At 43.3% G+C, this 19318-nt stretch overlaps 1 protein-coding gene across 8 annotated transcripts in view; it reads right to left on the bottom strand.

Moving 5' to 3' along the window:
• IQSEC1 (IQ motif and Sec7 domain ArfGEF 1) overlaps positions 1–19318 on the bottom strand; it is a 301086-nt gene that overhangs the window by 33849 nt on the left and 247919 nt on the right. For all 8 annotated transcript variants that reach the window (XM_058032105.1, XM_058032106.1, XM_058032109.1 and 5 more), the window contains 2 exons: positions 7710–7989; positions 5888–7152 (listed from right to left, as the gene is read on the bottom strand). In XM_058032105.1, coding sequence (XP_057888088.1) covers positions 5888–7152; positions 7710–7989 — 1545 coding nt within the window. The remainder of the gene's footprint in view (positions 1–5887; positions 7153–7709; positions 7990–19318) is intronic.

The following is a 19318-nucleotide window of genomic DNA, read 5'->3' as shown; positions in this document are numbered from 1 at the left end:
AGAAGGAATTCCAATTCAGGCACCTGGAGCCCCATCAGCCGCTGTCTGGAGCTGCTCAGCCAGCGAAATTCCTCCATTCATGGGCTCATTTTCCAACAGCAGGCACGCAGGCATTGTCAGAGCTCAGCTCCCATTCCTGGCACGTAGCAGGGAGGCAGGAGTGTGCCTGGAATGTTTAAGGGCAGCAGGAGCTGGAGGCAGGGATGAGGTAATGGCTCTTGCAGGGATCCAGGGCCACTCACACTCAGCTATTGCTGCTTCCAGCAAAGCCACATTGGCTTCCAACATTTGGGACAGTTTGTATTGCCTTTTAATGGCAATAAAAGGAATCCCCATGCCCATATTTGAACCCAGTGCTTCAATTTACCATTGGTTCTACATTTCAGCTGGTTTGGATGGGATATAATTTATGCTAATCCAAGCACTTGTTTTGGAAAAGAAAGGAGGAAAAATGGCTCCTCCGGGAGAAAAGATAAAACATGCACAGAACAAAGCAAAACACACAAAGCTTTTTTTTTCTTTGGGTGTTCTCACTTAAGGCTAAATGTTTTTAGAAATAATGAGAGTCATACTAAGAACATTCTTCTCCTCTTACTAACTCCTCGGCATGTTAGAGGACAAGTTACATGGAGCGCTTTGATTTTAATTTTTGTTGGAAGCGACTGCGCCTGAATAATCTGCAGTCCAGATGTTGCAACAACAGTAAAGTCCCTCTTAGCACACACACGAGGACAGCAAATGGCTCTGTTGTGAAATCCTGGCCAAGCCTCTTCTCCTCCCCCTTCCTCTTTCTATCAAATCATTCAAAAAAATCATTGAAGATATTAGGGATCAGCTGGCAAAATAAAAGAATTGGTTCAAAGGTGAGGAGAATGAACTCAGTTTGATTTGATTACACATTCTCCCTCCTACTCAATCTGTATTTACAAAGTTCAGAATCATTAGAAATGTTTCCAATAAGCTTCCAAATTCACATTGAAAGGAGGACGGTCCAAAAGCACATGTTTAGAGACCAGATACTAGAATGGATGAGACTGACTCTAAGCAATACAGAAGTATGTTCAGCATCTTAACTGAAATTCATTATGAGCATGATGGGTGTAAATTGAGAACACCAGATTAGTGCACTTATTACAGGAGTTAAATTAATTACTACTTGCAAAACTGTTTTTTACAAACCAAGTAAGCAACATTTGGAAACTTTTAAGGATTTCAAATAGAAACCAAGCTTGCAGCACCTTCTGAGTGTGACAGTATGCAGGAATCCAAATTACCTTCAGTCTCTACCTGGAGATGGAAAATGATGGAAACCTTATACCTCTGTTGAACAGTTAAAGCTGCTTTCATGGAAAATGAAAAATGTGCCTTCTCTCAATATTATTATTGTGTGCCTCAGATTTCCAACAAGAATTTATCTAGAAACTGTAATTTGTAATATTGTCTTTGGTATAATCCCACCAGCACTCAGCAAATTCCACTCATATCTGCTTAGTAAAATAAAAAAAAAACCTTCTTAAATTAATATTCTGGGGAATCCAGAAATGTTGGGAAAAGTCTGCTCCTGGAATTAGTATCCAATTCATATCAACAGTGGGTTTTAAATTGGAATAAAATCCTCCCCATTGAGCAATAAAGGAAGCCAGTAGGGCTTTCAGGGCTAACGATGAAACATCATTGCATATTGCAAACAGATACTGAAGCCTTTTTGTCTCTGTCAATAAATCCTTCAGGAGAACTTAGAAATAGCAGGAACCTTGATAATGGCCTTTTATAAAAGAAACTACAGCAAACCCTTCAGCACAGAGCATTGTAATGCACTGAGGACACATGGGGAACAGTTCTCCATCTGCCACTGCCCTTTCCAGAGAGGAAAAGAGGACAAAAGAAGGGAGGTGGAGGGTGCAAGGAAACTGGGAAAATTTATTGTAAAATTATTGCTGGCCCAGGCTCTGTTCTAGCACTGTAAAGTGGTGTCACGTTCATGTATCACCAAGAAGTACATGTAGGATTAGGCTGAAAAGCCTTAACTATGCCCTGGCATCAAGCTCAGAGCAGTGAAACAGCCCCTGGGCTGCACTTTGCTGCCTCTCCTCACCAGCAATGTCAGCAATCAGCACCAGCAAGACTGGCTCCCATGGCAAGGAACACAATGCCACAGGAGCCCTGCCAGATGGGAGGACCATTTACAGTGCCTGCCAACAGCTGATATCCCAAAGGAGACACTAAACATGACTCCAGGCTCTGCTAGATTAAAAACTGAGTCTGAGCTACGCCAACCCTTATCTCCCATCTTCTGCAACACCAGGCATGGCTGCAACAAGTTTTCAAACCACTCAGATGTTGTCCCCATTTTGCTGACACAGAAGGTGTTTGTGCCCTGTGCCCAGGAGTGCTGAGCAGGCACTGCCCTGTCCCTGTCCCTGTCCCTGCCATGGCCCTGCCCGGTGTGCCAGGGGACACAGTGACCCCGGGCAGTGTTGGCAACAAACACACCCGGCAGCCACACACCCCTGTCACCCCCCTGGTGGCACCAGGCTCTGTGGCCATCCCCGTGCACAGAATGCCAGCCCTGCACTGCTGACCCATGGGCAGGACACATCTCACACTGCTGAGGTTAAACACTTGTCATTAATCTCTCAGAACCATCAGTGCATCAGTAGCAGGATGGAACCTGAAAATCCTACCAGAATGGGGTGCAATAACTGGTAAACCTGGTATTTCCAGCCTGCAGTGAAAACAAACAGGAGAATGAAATCACAGCTCTTCTTTCTTTTTTTTTTTTTTTTTCTCCTTGTTTTTGTTTTTAAAGCAGCAGTCAAAAGGCCTCTTGAAGCCTTGTTTATAAGCAAACCAGTCTCGAAGGCTGGATTTGCATTGGCAGGATTTGCAGCCTGCAAAATAAACCTTTCTAGGTAGTGTTTTCCTTCTGCCTGTGAGGGAGGAATGGTTTCTAGTGCATTTCTCCCAGTCCACATCTCTTTCCAGCTCCACTGAAGAAAATGCCCAATTCAACACAGCTGGCCTGCCCAAGGCTCCCTGGGAGCTGCTGCACTCTGGGCATGCACCTGCAGCCCTTCCTTTGGGGAGGAATGAATGGAACACACACTGCCAGGGGGAATCACTGCTGCCATTCACGGCCACGGCAGGGCACAGAAGCTGTTACTCACTTGCCATTCCTTTGGCAGAAATCATTCCATTTTGGGAGATACTTTACCTTCTAGCTTAGGGGCTGCTACAAAATGCCTTTGAAAAGTGCAAGTACACTTCTTTAATCAACACTCAGGTTCCAAATTGAAGGCCAAGTTGCACTTTGAAAAAAAATCTGTGATCGAGTGATGATCACGGAGCCACAGAATGGTTTGGGCTGGGAGGAATCCTAAAGATGGTTTCTTCCAAACCCTCTGCCATGGGTAGGGACACCTTCCCACAGAACTCCCAGAAAAGTGATTTTCAATTGCCTATAATTTTTTCCCAATGTTCTGTGTTGTCCATTCTCCTGGGAGCTTTGTGCTCTGATGTTTTGCATCTATCAGTGATTAAGTGAACTGACCACCAGCTGTGCTCAACTTTTACCCCACCCATAACTGCCTATCCTAACAAAGGGCCTCTGATAAGAAAACTGTCCTTTGGCTTCTGAAAATTGTTATTAAAATAGGAAAGCCAGAAAAGCTAAAAATTGAAATTTCAATTAAGATGATAGTGACTTTCCATGCTTTTAAAATCCTAATCCTTTTTACCACTTCTGCTCAACAAAGCAGAAGTATTTGCTACAATTTATGCACTTCTTTAAGGTTCTTAATTCTCTGCATTTCAGCCAAGCTTCATGTACCACAAAGAAAGGACATTTGTTAATTAAGGCTTGGGATCTTAATTTGCAAGAAAGATTTCAAAGACATGATGAAATTAACCTGAACTCCTTGTAAAAGACATGCCTAAAATTTCCTCTGGTAGATGCAGACATTTGGAAAAAAAAAGTTGCCTTCTTGTAGTAGCTAAGTTCAAAGCCACTTCTTTCAGTGCTTCCTCCTGGGTGGAGCACACATCCTCCCAGCAGCTGCTGCCAGTGCTGCCCCTGCTCCCTCATTTTAGGATCATAAATCTGTTGTGGAGATAATGTGGTGAACAGACAGTGAAGTGACTCTGCTGCACTGACCTGGCCACTGCACTCACCACTCACCTCCAGATGCAATTTGCAATCCCACCTGATGCACTCCCTAGAGACTCCTGAGCTTTCACAAGAATGAAGCTTTGAAGGTGCTCCAGCTCCAGCTCCGCAAACGAATTTACAGATTTATGTACCATCACACTCTATGACAGTTCAATACCTGACACTGCACATTATGGAAAATGTCACAATCCTCAGACTTGAAGGGCCACAATCAAAGCCCAAGACATGTGGGATATGTGGGGTATTTGGGGACTGTCTGAGGAATCAACAGAATCACACTGACTTAGCAGAAAGTAATGACAATCTTCACTTTGCTTTCAATGCTGGAGATAAAATGCAGTGGAGAAAAGGAAATCACACAGAGCAAAAGATGCACTCAGAGGTGCTGCCTGGAGTTCTGCAGAGTCCTGTCCTGCAGCACTCACTGCTGAGGAGCTGTTCATCACCTCGGAACAATACAGAAAACAGGTTTATCTTAGTGCAAATCTGTGCAGCAAGGTCACTTTGATCTGTTTCAAACAACTGCCTCTATTCTTGTCTGTTCCTGATGTTTACTTTTCACTTTCAGCCTCCCACTGACGTGTCACTAGCAGCACCTGACAGCTTCAATGCTCTCATTCACCCCTGCATGCTGCCTGGGCACTTTTTCCATTCACTTTTTCCCTACACCCTCCTGCAGCTGACTCAAAAGACTCTTACCAAGCCTGAGGCTCACTGAGCATTGACTGCTCGAGGCTCAATTGCTGTGCAAAACTCAGGCAAACACCAAGTGTTAAATGTCAGCCAACAGCACCAACACCTTCCTCCCCACCTGCCCTGCCAAGGATGTTATTTTCCAATTTTCTAAAAAAGAGCCAATTGCAGTATTTTCCTACCCATTCAACCTCACAAGCAGCAATCCTATGACTTGCATAATTCCAATTGGCTGGAAGCTCCCATAAAGGCATTTTCACACAGATTACAAACTAAACCTGGAAGTGTTTACAGCCAAACTTGGGGCTGTAATGCACAGCTCATGTGATGGCAGCAAAAAGCTTTAACTTACTACAATGTTAGAACAAATACACGAGGAACCACCAACCTATCAATCCAAACACATCAAAGCACTGCTATCTGAAAAGGAGGCCTGAAATCACTCAAGCCACAGAGAAAACATAGGAAAACTATTAGTCATAGGCAGAAATACAAATTTTGTCATAGTTCTGTGATAAATGATAAATATTCATTTAGTATAAAAAAATATTCAGTGCATTGGCTTTTAGCATCACAGTTTTAATGAAATCTACTGAACAAATTCCAGGCCCTGCCAGTGTTAAACAGGAAACTCCTCATATGCTGCATGTTGTTTCTAGTTCCTATCCAATGAGTTTTACAGCACCTACATGTTTAGGGCAGGAAAAATCTGAATTTTTTATAACATAACACAAAAAAATGGATCAGGATCAAGCCACCATATTTTTCCCCAAGAAGGGAGTTGGATTAATCTTCAATAATTTACTACCATTCCTACACCCATAATTACATTTTTTCTTTTTCTCCTGAAGCTGTTAAAGTATGAAGACATCAACTTAAACTTGAGCATGAACAGTCACCACAAGCACCTTTTTATTCACTGCAAGGTCAGTACCAGACACCAGCCTTACCTTACCTGTTACAAGAAGAATATTCCTGGCTCATTCTCAGTGACACTGAGAGGAAGGCAGGAGCTGCTGTACTTACTTGTTAAAAAGATTCAGCCCAATCCTATAATGGCGTTTCCTGATAACATCGTTACTGAAGGCAGGGGAATCCCAGCTGTTTCGAGTCTCTTTGTGGTAGGTTTGTTTGCTCAAGGTTTGCTCCCTTAGGCTGTCCCTAGAAGAGGATTCCGAGCTGCAATTTATTGTATCATTGGAGTTGGAAGTGCTGTTGATGCTGTCGTTGTCTCCATCAGAGTAATCAGACTCTGATTTGCTTTGCCTGTTTGCTGTGCCATTGATGGCCAAGTGACTGTCTATGGGCCTAGCCCTGTGCCTGGCCTCCTGCTCCTCCCGGGTGATGATCTTGGCAGGAATGCTGTGAGGGATATGTTTGGGGCTGCCTTGCTGGCTGGGGATGCCTCGGTCGTACGCATTCTGTCTCTTTAACGAGCCCCTCTCCGAGCGGTCGCTCAAGTCCACGGAACTGTCACTGGGCGGCTCGATGGTGAGCAGGGGGAGGTGATCCATCCTCATCCTCTGCTCCTGGCATTCCAGTGATGGGGTACTCCTGCAGCTCGTATCAGTGTCTAACTTATCGTCTTTGTGGGTCATGGACCAGTACTCCTGGGAAGAGTTCACGGAGCGGAGCCTCAAGTCCGACTCCGTGCTGGACGGCCTGTCCACGGACTGGGAGAGCGGCAGGGGTGGGGACAGCTCCTCCTCGTCGATGTACAACGTGACATCGCTGTAGGACGCCGTCATCTCGTCCAGCTTCCTGTGATCCACGTTGTGCATCGCTGCTTTGCTGGGGGCGCAGCTCTCCCTCTCCATCTCCCGGCTCCTGACCTGCTCCGCGCTCTGGATTTCATCCGCGTGCAGGCTGCGGCAGTTCAGCGCGTCGTCGATGGATTCCGCCAGGGATTTCACCTGCCTGGAAAAAGCATCCTCCAGTTCTGTTATAGCATCAGAGAAATCAGTGGACGCCGCCGGGGACTTCATGGTCGCCGTCTCCCCGAGCTCGTTGCACTCCGACGGTACCAGGGAGCCCAGCTTTGACCCATCATTCGTAACAGAAACTTGCTTCCCCTCGAAGTAGGAGCTGTGGACTTTCTCAGGTCCTTCAAAGGAAAACTGCATTCTCATATTGGACAGGACGATGCGCCTTGACATGCGGTTCTCGGACATAGAACTGCGCAGGCGCTCGAAGTTCTTGTTCATCTGATACTGGCGGAAGGCGGTCTGGATGGTGCGGGCAGCATGTCTGGTGATCAGACGGCCCCCATACTTCCGTTCCAGCATCTCCACCTGCCAGGGAACACACGCACCCCGCGTCACTTCGTGCAGCTCGGGACAAGGGGAACGCCTCACAAAAACATTTCACTCTCGTAACCTCTTTAATAGACTTTATATGTATTGGTTTTGAAAGTAAAAACTCAAAATTCCAATGATGAACAGAATAGTTATCTGCAATTTCCACCATAAAATACAAAAGTATATTAATTCACCTCACAGATGTAAGAGAATATCAGTTGCAATAAGTTCTTCCTTCCTTTCTGTGACAACAAAAACACCTGGGTTTCAAAATGACTCATTTTCTTAGAAAAACATTTTGCATGATTACATTCTAATACACTCCTGGAGCATACAATCTCAGTTCCAAGAACTCTTTTTACTTTTAACAGTATTAACTGTTAAAACTACTAAATCTTAATTAAACCGTTAATATCTTTTACACTTTTCTCTGGGAGGTGGGGAAGGCGTATGGGACAAAGAACAACAGAGTTAAGAGTCCCAAGTGAAGTGATGCTAGAAAAGACTTCTCCCAATTCACAGACACACCCGAGGCAGCAGAGCACAAATACCTGCTTATCCTGTAGGTCTGAGGAGAGTTCATAGCTCTCGGAAAGCGACCGGGACCGTTTGATGGCCTCCTCCTCGGCCTGTTTGCGCAGGATGGAGGCGGAGTGCTGCAGCTTGGGCCGGCGGGCTCGCTGCTGGCCCGGCGCGATGGAGTAGAGCCCGTAGGGGTGCTCGTAGTGCTCGGGGCTCAGGGCGGAGCTGTGCGTTATAGGGCCCTGCGGGTATCCGGACGGGCTATCCAGGGACGTGCCGGTCTCGCTGCTGGGAGCCTCCCCCTCAACGCTGCACAACGAGAGAGAGAGACAGCAAAAGCCTCGGGTGAGCCCAGCACACCGAAATTCTCCCCAGCAAACAGCGCAGTTCTGCTTTAGTTTCAGTTTGTGTAGGCATCCAGCAAGTTTTGCTGTTTGCACGCAGGTGTTTCAAGTAATGTGGCTTTCATGACAAACGCCTCAGTTTTTGCTGCAGTTTGTGCTGCAGTTTTTGCAAGTCTCAATCTGTCATGCCCATGACATCTTTAGAGCATAAGTCAAACAGGAGAATGGAGGCTTCAAGCATTATTTAACTTTATACACTAATTTCTAATAATATCCTGAGTAAGTCACTCTGTAAAATGAATGCAAACTTCTAATTTCTTAAAAGACTGCTTATTTCCAAGCCTCTCCATTCAAAATGACAGATGCTTATTTATGCCTCTCTTTGCTTTGACCAATTAAAGCAATATTCTCTTACCTTTATATTACAATTTGACATAAAAGGATTACTCTCATGGAGATAGGGATTTAATGGATCTTGAGAGCTATGATATTTCTAAAAACTGAAGTTGGGAAAAGAATTTGCAAGAGAAATCTCATTTATTTCCCTGCAAGTGAAAGATTGCTCCCATGGGATACTTTTGGTAGGTTTTGGAGTAAAAGCATCCCAAGGGATGGTGTTTCTAGCTAATGAAAGCAACTTGGTTTCAGATGAAGAAAGCTCAATAGCACCCATCTAGCAAAGAGACTACATTGTTTTCACACAAATGCTGTTATTGCCAAGGAATAAAGGAAAGGAAAAACACCTTTTCTATTAAAAGGGATGCACACAATAAGAAACATTGTAAAACCGAGCCCTAGGTGTATTCTGAAGTACTGATGACTAACAGCAATTTGTATTTGGGTTGTATTTGCAGGAGGGCACGCTCACATTGCCATACATGCACTTTCACTCTTCCATCTTTTCATGTTTCACACCAATATTTACTGTCTGTCTCATCCTGTGTACACAGAACATTGACAGAAAAACGATTTATTTTTTTTCAATTCCTGAAAAGACTCAGCAAACACTTCACACATGCACCAACACAAGCAGCACTTCCCCTACCTTTTGTTTTAGGAACGGCACATCCAAACTCCAAAGAAATAAAACTCCACATTCCCACCACACCCTGTATTTTTTTCCTTCGTTCATCTGTACTTAAAAGCCAAAGCCCTCCTGTTGTCTCTCAGCTGTCCCTTCAAAAAGTACAGAGCAATTTCTGAAAGAATGTTCTCCACCGACTGAAGAGCTGAGGGTTAACCCCGGCCAAACTCTCTCAGCTTGAACAGTTTGTACTTTTTAAAGGGAAGGAGAAAAAAAAAGCCCCTTAGATTTCTTAAAATGCTTCTATAAACATTTAAACTGAAAGCAAGTCCTCTCTCTTTGCCCATCAAAATATGACTGAAACCAAAAGGTATTTTCAAACATACTTAACCCAGGCTGGAAATACTTGCAGTGTGCACACATTGCTTTTTCCAAAAAGGAAGCTGACAGGAAACTAATCCCTTTCCCTCCGTGATACAGCTGGCTTTCAACTTAAAAATGATAAACTATGCAGAGTTCTGCAGTGACATTGAAACTGTGTAAGCACCCGCTAAAAACAAACAGGTCATTCTCTCTGAAGCATCCATTAAAGACACGGTATGATACTGAGCTGCTTCACATTCTCTTTTAAACACTGAAATTCCTTCCTCTGCTCTGCCAGCTGTGAGCTGTGCTATTTTGGACAGCACATCCTAGCTGCAAGTTTATTTGTGAGTACTTTTCATACAAGCATGGCAAATTTGTTTTTAACAGGAAGGCTGGAATTATCTTCTTCGGTTCTGTTGACATTTTCTGCCTTCCTCACCCTTGCATTGTGAACTATTTAATATCCCTTCCATGCTGATTATAACCTCCTGTTGACATTTTAATAACACTACCTTCCATGGATCCCTTAACCTTTTCCTCAACAAAAAGGGCACTGCCCTAATCACAAGAAGTTGGAAGGATATCTGCCCAGAGTTCTGACTAAAGTTAAGGGTTCCTTCTTAATTTTTAGTTTGCCTTTTGTACTTTTTCCAGGTATAAATGTGATGCTTGACTGACTGTAATGCTCGCTCTCATTTTGCTCATGGGCCTATTCCCTGCCACCTGACCTTTGAAGCATGGAAATAATTACATTTACAACAGGCACAACAAGAGCTCTTCCAAGCAAACACACGTGCACAGGCTTTAAGGCTTTCCCCCATTCAGCTCTTCCCGGCCTCCCAGGAGCAGCTGAACCTCCATATGAATTATTTCATTAAAGTGAAACTTCACTGGCCAAGAAAAGCAGCTTGCTTTCTACTTCTTCTACTTTACATATGTTTGGAGAAGAAAAACATGTCAACAAATATGACTTGTGCGAAGCTGCAAGGATGGCAAGTTGGCTTGCTGCACGGAGGGAGCAGCACAGAGCCGGCAGCAGGGCTCGCCGAGCCAGCTCCCAGCAGGCCTGGGCCGCTGCAGGTTATCAGACATGCAACAGCCCTCTGCAAGAAGGCTGGAAGGGCACTCTGGGGATCTCCAGAGGTGCCAGCCTGACCTCAGCGCTGGGCAGGTCACAGGGCAGGTCACCCTGAGTGTCAGCACAACCTGGGGAGCAGGGCTGGCCAGCGTGGGGCTGGGAAAGGCAGGTCCTGCCTGACCGACCTGCTCTCCTCCTGGGACAGGGCGAGCTGCTTCAGGGCGAGGACAGGCTGTGCATGTCACCTGCTGGGACCTCAGCAAAGCTCTGGCACTGTTCCTGCCAGCCCTCTCCTGCAGAAACTGGCTGCTCTGCACAGGTGCTCTGCTCCCTGGGGGGGACAGTTTAAAATCCGGGTGGATGTGGCACCTGGGCACACGGGGCAGGGGTGGCCTTGGCACTGCTGGGGGATGGTTGGACTCGGTGGCCTGGGAGGGCCTCTCCGACCCAATTCTGTAACCCAGACTCAGAACAAGAGCAGTCACTGCAGGGTTACAGGGGTGGTTTTTATCTGTGCACTCACTAAAACTGCCAGCACACAAAAATGTCGAGGGCTCTGCTCCTGGCTTGCAGTGAGAACCAGGAGAAGTCTCCCTGGACTGAGGGGGAAGCTGAGACACCTCTGCAGCCCTGCTCCCCCTGCACACCCTGCACACACTGCCTCTCTCCGATGCTGACACATTAAGGACATCAAGCACACTACAAAAATGGACACTGTAATACTGTTAATTACTATTACTTAGGCTTTTACTATATATACACATACATATATATTATATTAAAGAAATGTTAATTAAAAATCCCAGCTGGAATTAGGAACTGCTTCTTAATAACGGTCTCCAATTTGAGGCATCTGCTACCTACCAGACACGTCCAGTACAATTACTGATAATTTCATTGTTAAAAAAAATATTCTGGTGGAATTAATTTGGTTTATCTCCCTGCAATGTGCAACTGCATATTACTAGTGAGCCCAGCAATCTGTTGAATATTCTAATTGTGTGTTATTAGGAGAATGCAAAACAGCTGAAATTAACCTAGAAGTCCAACTGTTTTATTGCACTCCTGTTTCAGCAGAAAATAGACGTTCATTATCTGCCAAGCCAGAAAAAGTGAAAGGTTGCTTGCAAGAATTTTACAAAGAAGCAGAGAATGGAACAGCTGAAGAATGAAAATGAAATATTTAAAAATAATTAGTATTACTAATATGACTTTGCATGAACAAAAATTTAAAATAGAGCCATTGAAAAACTTTATACAACTAAATAACTTTTTGAAACAGTTGCCAGCACTGACTGAATTAGCATTTTGTCAGAAACTGAAAATTTCTTCCTGCATAAACCTCACCTTATAATACTGTTAAAAAAATCCAGAGTGACAAAAAGGGGAGGAGCTGCTGTTGCTAGGAAAAGGTCCTGATTTTACAGCCATTTCCCACAATTCAGGATGAGTTCCTTGCAAGAACTACCTCATCAGAAGAAGCTCAGTCTCCTCTCTCCCTCTCCAGTTGTGTGGTTAGCCATGACCAAAGCAAAACATTTCCTCTGCAGGCATTTCAGCAGCACAAGCCTGGCAGGTCTTTTCTTCCCTGGCTCTCACTTCACACTTTCAGTTATTACTTCTAATCACAAAGGCTGTAATTAGCACCAGTACCTTAAATCCACTACCATATTTTAAAATTTTAAAACAGTAACATATTATTCATGATGTTTGACTATCTACTGTCATTCTTTATTTTTCATTTTTATATTCACACCTTCCTGTTCCTTCAAATCTTGCCAAACTATTAGCAAAGAAAAAACAAAACAAAAAAAAAAAACCAAAAAAAAATCACAAACCAGCAAACAAAAAAAAAAAAAAAAAAAAAACAAACACAAAAAAGACAATATTTTGAAAATAAGAGAACTTCAACATTTGAGCTTAAAATGGAAATCTTAAAAAAGACCTGAATTCCAGAAAGGAGCAAACCCCAAGCTTTTCCATGAGTATGGATTTATCTGTTCCACTGACTAATGGCAAAATGACCAGAGGAGCTGGTTTGGATGCAGAGGCACAAGAATTTATCTGCCAGAGAATTTATACTATGAAAGACAGACATTTGATAACCAGAAAAGCAGAAAGTCCCTTTCCTCCTGAGGCCCAGAACCTTATCTTTAACACTTTGTGCATATAAAAAGGAAGTATATAACAATACCATCACATGCAAGCAATGATTCAGTGCTGCCTCTCACCCCAGAAACCCCCCAGTTTCAAGCAGTCAAGTGTCCCTGTGCATTTTTAGAACTAAAATATGAAGATAATGGGAACATATGCTTACAGAAATCACCCAAATGTTCAAACTGGTTTGCTGTAGATTTAGTTTGGAACAAAGAAATGAAACATGTTTCTAAATAATGCAAATGCCAAACCCAAACTGCATGCAACATTCTAAAATAGAAGAAGATCCTCCCAGCAGAACAGAGCAATTGCTTGAGAAGCTGTTTTACAATGAGCATTCTCTGAAATCAGAATTATTTTCATCACTCTTTCAGAATGGACTTTCAACAGTGTACTATAAAGACATGAAATTGAAAACAGGCCCTAACAACTGGATAGTACACACATGAGAACCAATCAGCATTATATTAATCCTGTTAAAAATTTGTTTTGGACACAAAGAGAAGTATGGCAATATAATAAGTTTGTGCTGTTACATCTTTAAAGATTTTTCCATAGCATGAACACATGGGTACACTGAATAAATTTCTTTTCTTCTACATTGTGGAAAGGCAGCATGAGTATTACAAATACAGCAATAAAAACATGCTCAGCTTAAAATTCTAGTCAGCACAGGGTGATAAAGGCACTCAGCTTGGCCATGACAGTGCAAGGGCTCTGTTCTTTGGGAAGCAGGGAGGTTTTAAAGCACGGCTGTGGTAGAGCAGCCCTAAAACTCCAGGTAGTCAGCACAGCCTGAATTAAAATGGAGATTAATGAAGAATCGATACTTTATTTTATTTGTTGCAACTGTGAAGCATTTGCATGAGTGGTTCTTCGTGAAATTCCTCAGCCAAATCATCCTTCTCTCACTTGCCTGCTTTTCTATGGATTCATATAATTTATTTCCCTCTTCAAGAAAAATGCAATGTAAAGCTGGTTCCCTTGAAGTCACACCTACTCACAGAACAATTCAGCAAACTCATCTTCTTCCTTTGTTCCAGAAACTTTTCTGCCCATAAACACCAACATATCCACAGCTGAAGTATCCAGATACCTTCTTGGGACTCTGCCTTAGGATTTATGAGATGGATTTAAATGCAAACCACAGAGTGAAGCTTTTTGCATTAAAATCTCATTTCATAAACATCATTTCCAGTAAAACTTCTGCCTCACTCAAAAATAAATATTCTGTATAAACAGGTCCAAATGCCCAGGGAGGAAGAATTGCTACGCATCTGTTTTACACCAACCATCTCTTCAAATGTGGAGGTTAAAACCAGTCAAACTGTGATCTTAGCTCCTAATTATAGATTTCCACTTGAAATAGACCCAAATTCTCTACCTAGCCCAGGGAATGCAGACCAGAAGTCGCCCCTGGAACCAAGTGGGTAACAGAGAGAAGCAGGATGGCAGCTGCGGCAGCAGCTGGTGCGGCCAGGCACTTCCAGCACGACGGCTGAAACAAACACTCAAATAGCAAAAATGTTCAGGCCAAATGTGGCCATGCCACATAGGAACAAACCTCTCCAAAAGTCAATGTCTTGCACATAACTTTGCCTTTACAAGTGCAATGAAGCCCTGGTCTGAATGTATGATTTTAAATGACAATTGCCAGCAGAACTCTGCTCTCCAGAGCCGTGCTCCCCACACCACCTCAGCTCACAGAGCCCTCCTTTGGCACAGGGCACAGCCCTCTGCTTCAAAGCTGCCTCGTGCTTCAGTACCTGTGCTGCTGTCTGCCACAAACCAGGAGTGCATTTAATTAAAGTTATGATGTGTGTGCACTGTATTGTCTCCAATTACCCACCAAACATTCTCCATTAATTCTCAAAATGCACAACTGGCCATATGTACTTCACACAAGCCATGGTTTAGCATTTTCTCCACCCCCCAATACAATAATCCCCACTGGAGTGAGAACATTTGAGCAGAAGTTTATTATTAATGCAGTTTGAACTAGAACCTAGTCCTTATTGCCATGTCTGGTTTGTGCTGTCTAGTAAACAGAAGTCAATTATATTAAGAACTTACACAAATTCCTGAATTCAATAAGCACAATAGCATTAACAAACCAATCTGCCTTCAAATACACCCTGCCAAGAGTTCAAAGCCATTATGATGGACAACAGCATTCACAGGCAGTGACAAAAGCTTTGATCCAGCAGAGAAATATTGACCAATGTGTTTTAGTTCCAATGCACTCTCAATTCAGCTGTTTCTGCTCTAAACAAATGAAACCTTTGAATGCACATCAAAGTAATGTCCCAGGTAATTCATCTGACTGAAGTCAAATATCATTGCAAGAAAAATCCAGACACCATTTGCATGTGTCTCAGAAGCAAACCCTAACAAAGCAGTCACTTATTCTGTAATATTCTGTGGTGAGAGTGCCAATAAGAGCAGCCTGGGTCAAACAGTCTGAGAGGCACTGAGGGAGGGCAGAGCTCCACAGGCAGGTACCCCTGAGTGCCTGCAAACCTGCAGCTGCTCCCTGCTCCTGATTCCCAAAGCACACAACAACCCCAGCACCCCTCCCCGGGCCGCTGGCAAGCTGTAATTCTCACTGAGCAACCCCGTAAAAGGCATTAACAAAAACACTCTGTGAAAAAGGGCATTTTGACCCACACTCTTAGATGCCATCAGCAGCAGCAGAGAGCAGAGTGAAAGATGAGAGGTTATTCTCTCCCCACTGAAGCAGAATGCAGGAATGAATGCACTGCATCTTCTGACACGGAGATGGGCAGCAGTGAGATGGAAATAGAGCCAGACCACCCACCCATTTTAGGCAGCAACACAACAGGGTTAAGAACTAAGAATATCCCTTTGGGAAAAGCTTATTGAGACCATCTTCAGCTTCCAAGAGCACAAGGAAGGTTAACCAGCTCTCAGATCACCTCTGTCAAACAGTGGCAGCATACTGACCATCAGACACAAGAACGTGCAGAAGGATCCACCCAGCCAACCCTCCCCAGTGCCATTAAATGCCTGTGAACCTCCCTGCTGAAGGCAAAGCTGTACTTTATTGTCATTATTTAGCAAGAGTAACAAGGGGACTGGCAGCACCAACAGAACCTGGGTACAGCTTACAAATGTTCACTTCTATCTCAGGTGAAGTCAGCCAGCATCACTCGCTGTCCATCTGTGTTAATCATCACCCAGTGTATGTTTTTTCAGCAACAACTCTAAAAAATTGATATTATCAAAAGATGACTATGGGGTGATAATTTGAGGCTTGTGGTTCAAACCAGCCCAAGTTTTAGAATTTTTTTTATGGCCAGTTCTTCTTCTTGATGTGTCAGCATAAAAATTAACATCTGAAAATGTCCTATGTGCTTCAAAAGGATGCTTTGTTTCTTACATAGTTCTTACATAGCTTTCTTCTAAAGCTAACTATTTTAATGTAACTGTGCTGTCTGTGGGATGGATCCCTTAACAAAATCTGTGAAGGTTTGCCTCCCACTGCAGACTTTGTCCTGTCCCTGCTAGGCAAACTTTTACACAACATGATAAGCTTGAAAAATTTGTGGAGTTTCTCAATGCAGCTGTAGTAGAATTTGACCTCAACTATTTGCAATTTATTTAGGTACACCATTCAGCAGCAGAAATCCTCCTAATTTAGCAAACCCACACTATATATGACAGGGACTGAAGATAGCAATATATTAGCACACATTCCACTGTCTATATGACACACCCTTCAGACACTGCTAAGCTTAAAAAGGAAGATTTAGTGTGTGCAGCTGAAAAATCCTGATTTGCACACACAGCTGAAGCAGCATTTGATACAGTGCAAGAATCCTGGGTGTCCTGTGCCAGCCATCCTCCTCTTTCACCTCCTCAGCTGTTGTGTCGAGCCTGTCCCAGGAAGGGCTGAGAGAAGGGCTCTGCTGCTGGGCAGTCAGGCTCTGGCAGAGAGCAGCACTGATTTCCTCTTCCCACTCAGGTCTCGGGGGATAAAACTCTTCTTTCCCCTCTGCTGTTCCATGTGTGATAGAAACATGAACTGCTTTGAAGATGCTTAACAAAATCCTGTTTAATGACCCAATGTTTCAGGCCCAGAAATGTCATACCTGGAACATTCTAGTTAAATAGATAGTTAAAACTATCTCAGATCAAATCTAAATCAAACTAATATAAATCGAATCAGTAAAACAAAAATTAAATATCAATCAAATTAGATCAGATATAGATCAAATAAAGTCTAACACTTGAGTCATTTTAAAGGTTTGCTCCTGCACTATTTGAATTGCTTACAAGTACAACACAGTACAGAGCACTGGGAGCAACTCTGGAGCAGACCAGTCCTTCCCAGTCTGTGAGGGAAATTAAGAAGCAGCATAAACAAAGAGCATGAGAGGGTCCATGCAGCAGAAATGACAATAAACCATCTTTCTGTACTGGACACTGCCTTGAGTAAATATTGAGTAATAACAACTGTTTTCATTTAGAGCATATTTTAACTTCTGTAGCAAATGAATGTTGTACAAAAGGATCTATTTAGAACAACCAAAGGATTTCCTTACAATGACTTATTATATATTGTTATTATCTAATAAGTTGTGCTTTCAAACAATGGCACTGATGAACATGAGATACCTTGCTGTCTCTCTAGGATTTAAGAAATTGTTGGTCAAAATTATCTTCTTTAAAATCAGAAAGGGATTGTTCAACTTTCTAGTGGTTGATTGACTTCCCTCTGTAGTTACAAATAAAACTCAAAAAATTACAGAGTAACATACTTTAAAAGGCCAATCCAAAAGGAGGATGGGCTGTTATAAGTCTGATCAGAGAAACCTCACACTGATCTAAATGAATCTAAAAGTATCTATAATATAAAAGTGAATCTGAAAGTATCTATAATATAAAAGTCTCACTCCATTTTAATCACTGCACAAACCCTCCACTTTGCCAACTTTGCTGTGCCAAGTCTCAAAAAACAAAAACCAACCCAAAAAGAGAATGAAACCCTACCAGTTTTCTCTAAGGGAAAACAATGTAATTTTGAAATGCTGAAGTGCAAATGGGCATGGGAAGCTCTCAGGCAGGAGAGGACAGGACGAGCACACAGCGCTTGCTCCTGCTGCCAGGGAAGCTCAGGGTGTTGTTACCCAGCAGTGAGAGCAGCACTGGCCTGGAGCTCTCTGCCCACACCAGGAGAGGTGGTGTAACTCACTGCAACAGGAGCACTGCTCACCTCTCTGTAATCACAGGCATCCTCATAAAAGGGAGATTTTATCCTCTGCTGCACACCCAAGGTTTAGATCAGAGTGTACAGAACACAGTGGCTAAGGAAACCAAATAATGGATTTTTTGTTGGGAGTATGGGGCTTGGTGGAAAAGACAGTGTTGTAGATGATCCTTAGGTTCAAGGCAATGTGTTCAAACAGAAGGTTTTGCAGACACACTCAAAGATACCACACATAAATCTTTACTCTTGTAGAATTGAGACCTCAGAAGATTGCTCATAACCTCTAAATCAGCCAAAGAGCTGACAGATGCTTTTTCTCATTCACAAACTTCCTTCCTTTCACATTTCCCCTCCGTTGTGCTGAGTCTATACATTTTACAGCTCTTTCTCTGTCAGAGAGGAATTAGGAGAGGCTTTCAATAGAACTTCTGACTCACGTCACTGATGACAGAGTGACACAGGTAGCAACTCCAGCCTTGGAAATCTTTTACTGCACACACAGAGGAGCAGCAGCTTCTGGGCTGTGCAGGCCATGTTGGAGCTGCCCAGCACTGCTGGCCCCCAGAACCACCAATCCCCTGCCCTGCCTTCAGCTTGGAGTTGGACTGAGGATCCCTGTGGGCCCTCCCAGCTCAGGAATACTCTGGGACAGTGTCTGTGATGGGGCTGCAGCTTGGCTTAGCTGGGGCTGCACGTGAGGCTGCTCAACCCCAACAGGAGTTGTCTAAAATACACAACTTGGATAACTCCTGGTCATCTGTAGGCTCTTCATCACAGCAAAGTTCACAGATCTTTCCACAATGGAAAAGTGTCTTTCTGGACAGGGGTAGAAGCCCAGTTCCTGAAAACAAGGGTCACCACTTTCTGAAATGAAAATGTGATATCGTGCAAAGACAGATTTTGAAAATTGCAACCAAAGACAGTGAGAAATGGTCTTGTGTAACACACTGCACTGTGGTAGGAAAACCTGGAATACTTTTCTTCTAGGCTAACCTAATCAAAAACATCTTAATGACTTCTTAATAACACATAAAGAATCCAAGTTTGCATCACATTGTCATCATTTGGGACAAGTTCCTTTAAGTGCAGGTAATCCTCTGTTCTCTCTCACTTCACAAGGCATTAATGACTAGTATTAACAGGAATCTATCAGCTGTAAAGTCCCATTCTCTCAAATCCAAGAGAATTAAAATCAGCTCCTTCTTCAGTTTCTACTGATGCTCGACATCACTGGTATCTTCTAAATAAGACTCAGGGAGTAAAATACAAGAAAAGAAAATATAAAAAATAATAATGAACTTCCTTTCATGAACCCAAGAACAGCTGACATTATCTAACATTTAACACCTTGTGAAAAGGTCACCTTGAAGCACAAGAATCCCCCCAGACACCTCTAGAATGGAAATTCAACAGCCAGTTCACAGCACATTACTACAATG

The sequence above is a fragment of the Melospiza georgiana genome, chromosome 11, assembly GCF_028018845.1.
Source record: "Melospiza georgiana isolate bMelGeo1 chromosome 11, bMelGeo1.pri, whole genome shotgun sequence".
Taxonomy (NCBI): domain Eukaryota; kingdom Metazoa; phylum Chordata; class Aves; order Passeriformes; family Passerellidae; genus Melospiza; species Melospiza georgiana.
This window is presented reverse-complemented; position numbering and strand designations above follow the sequence as displayed.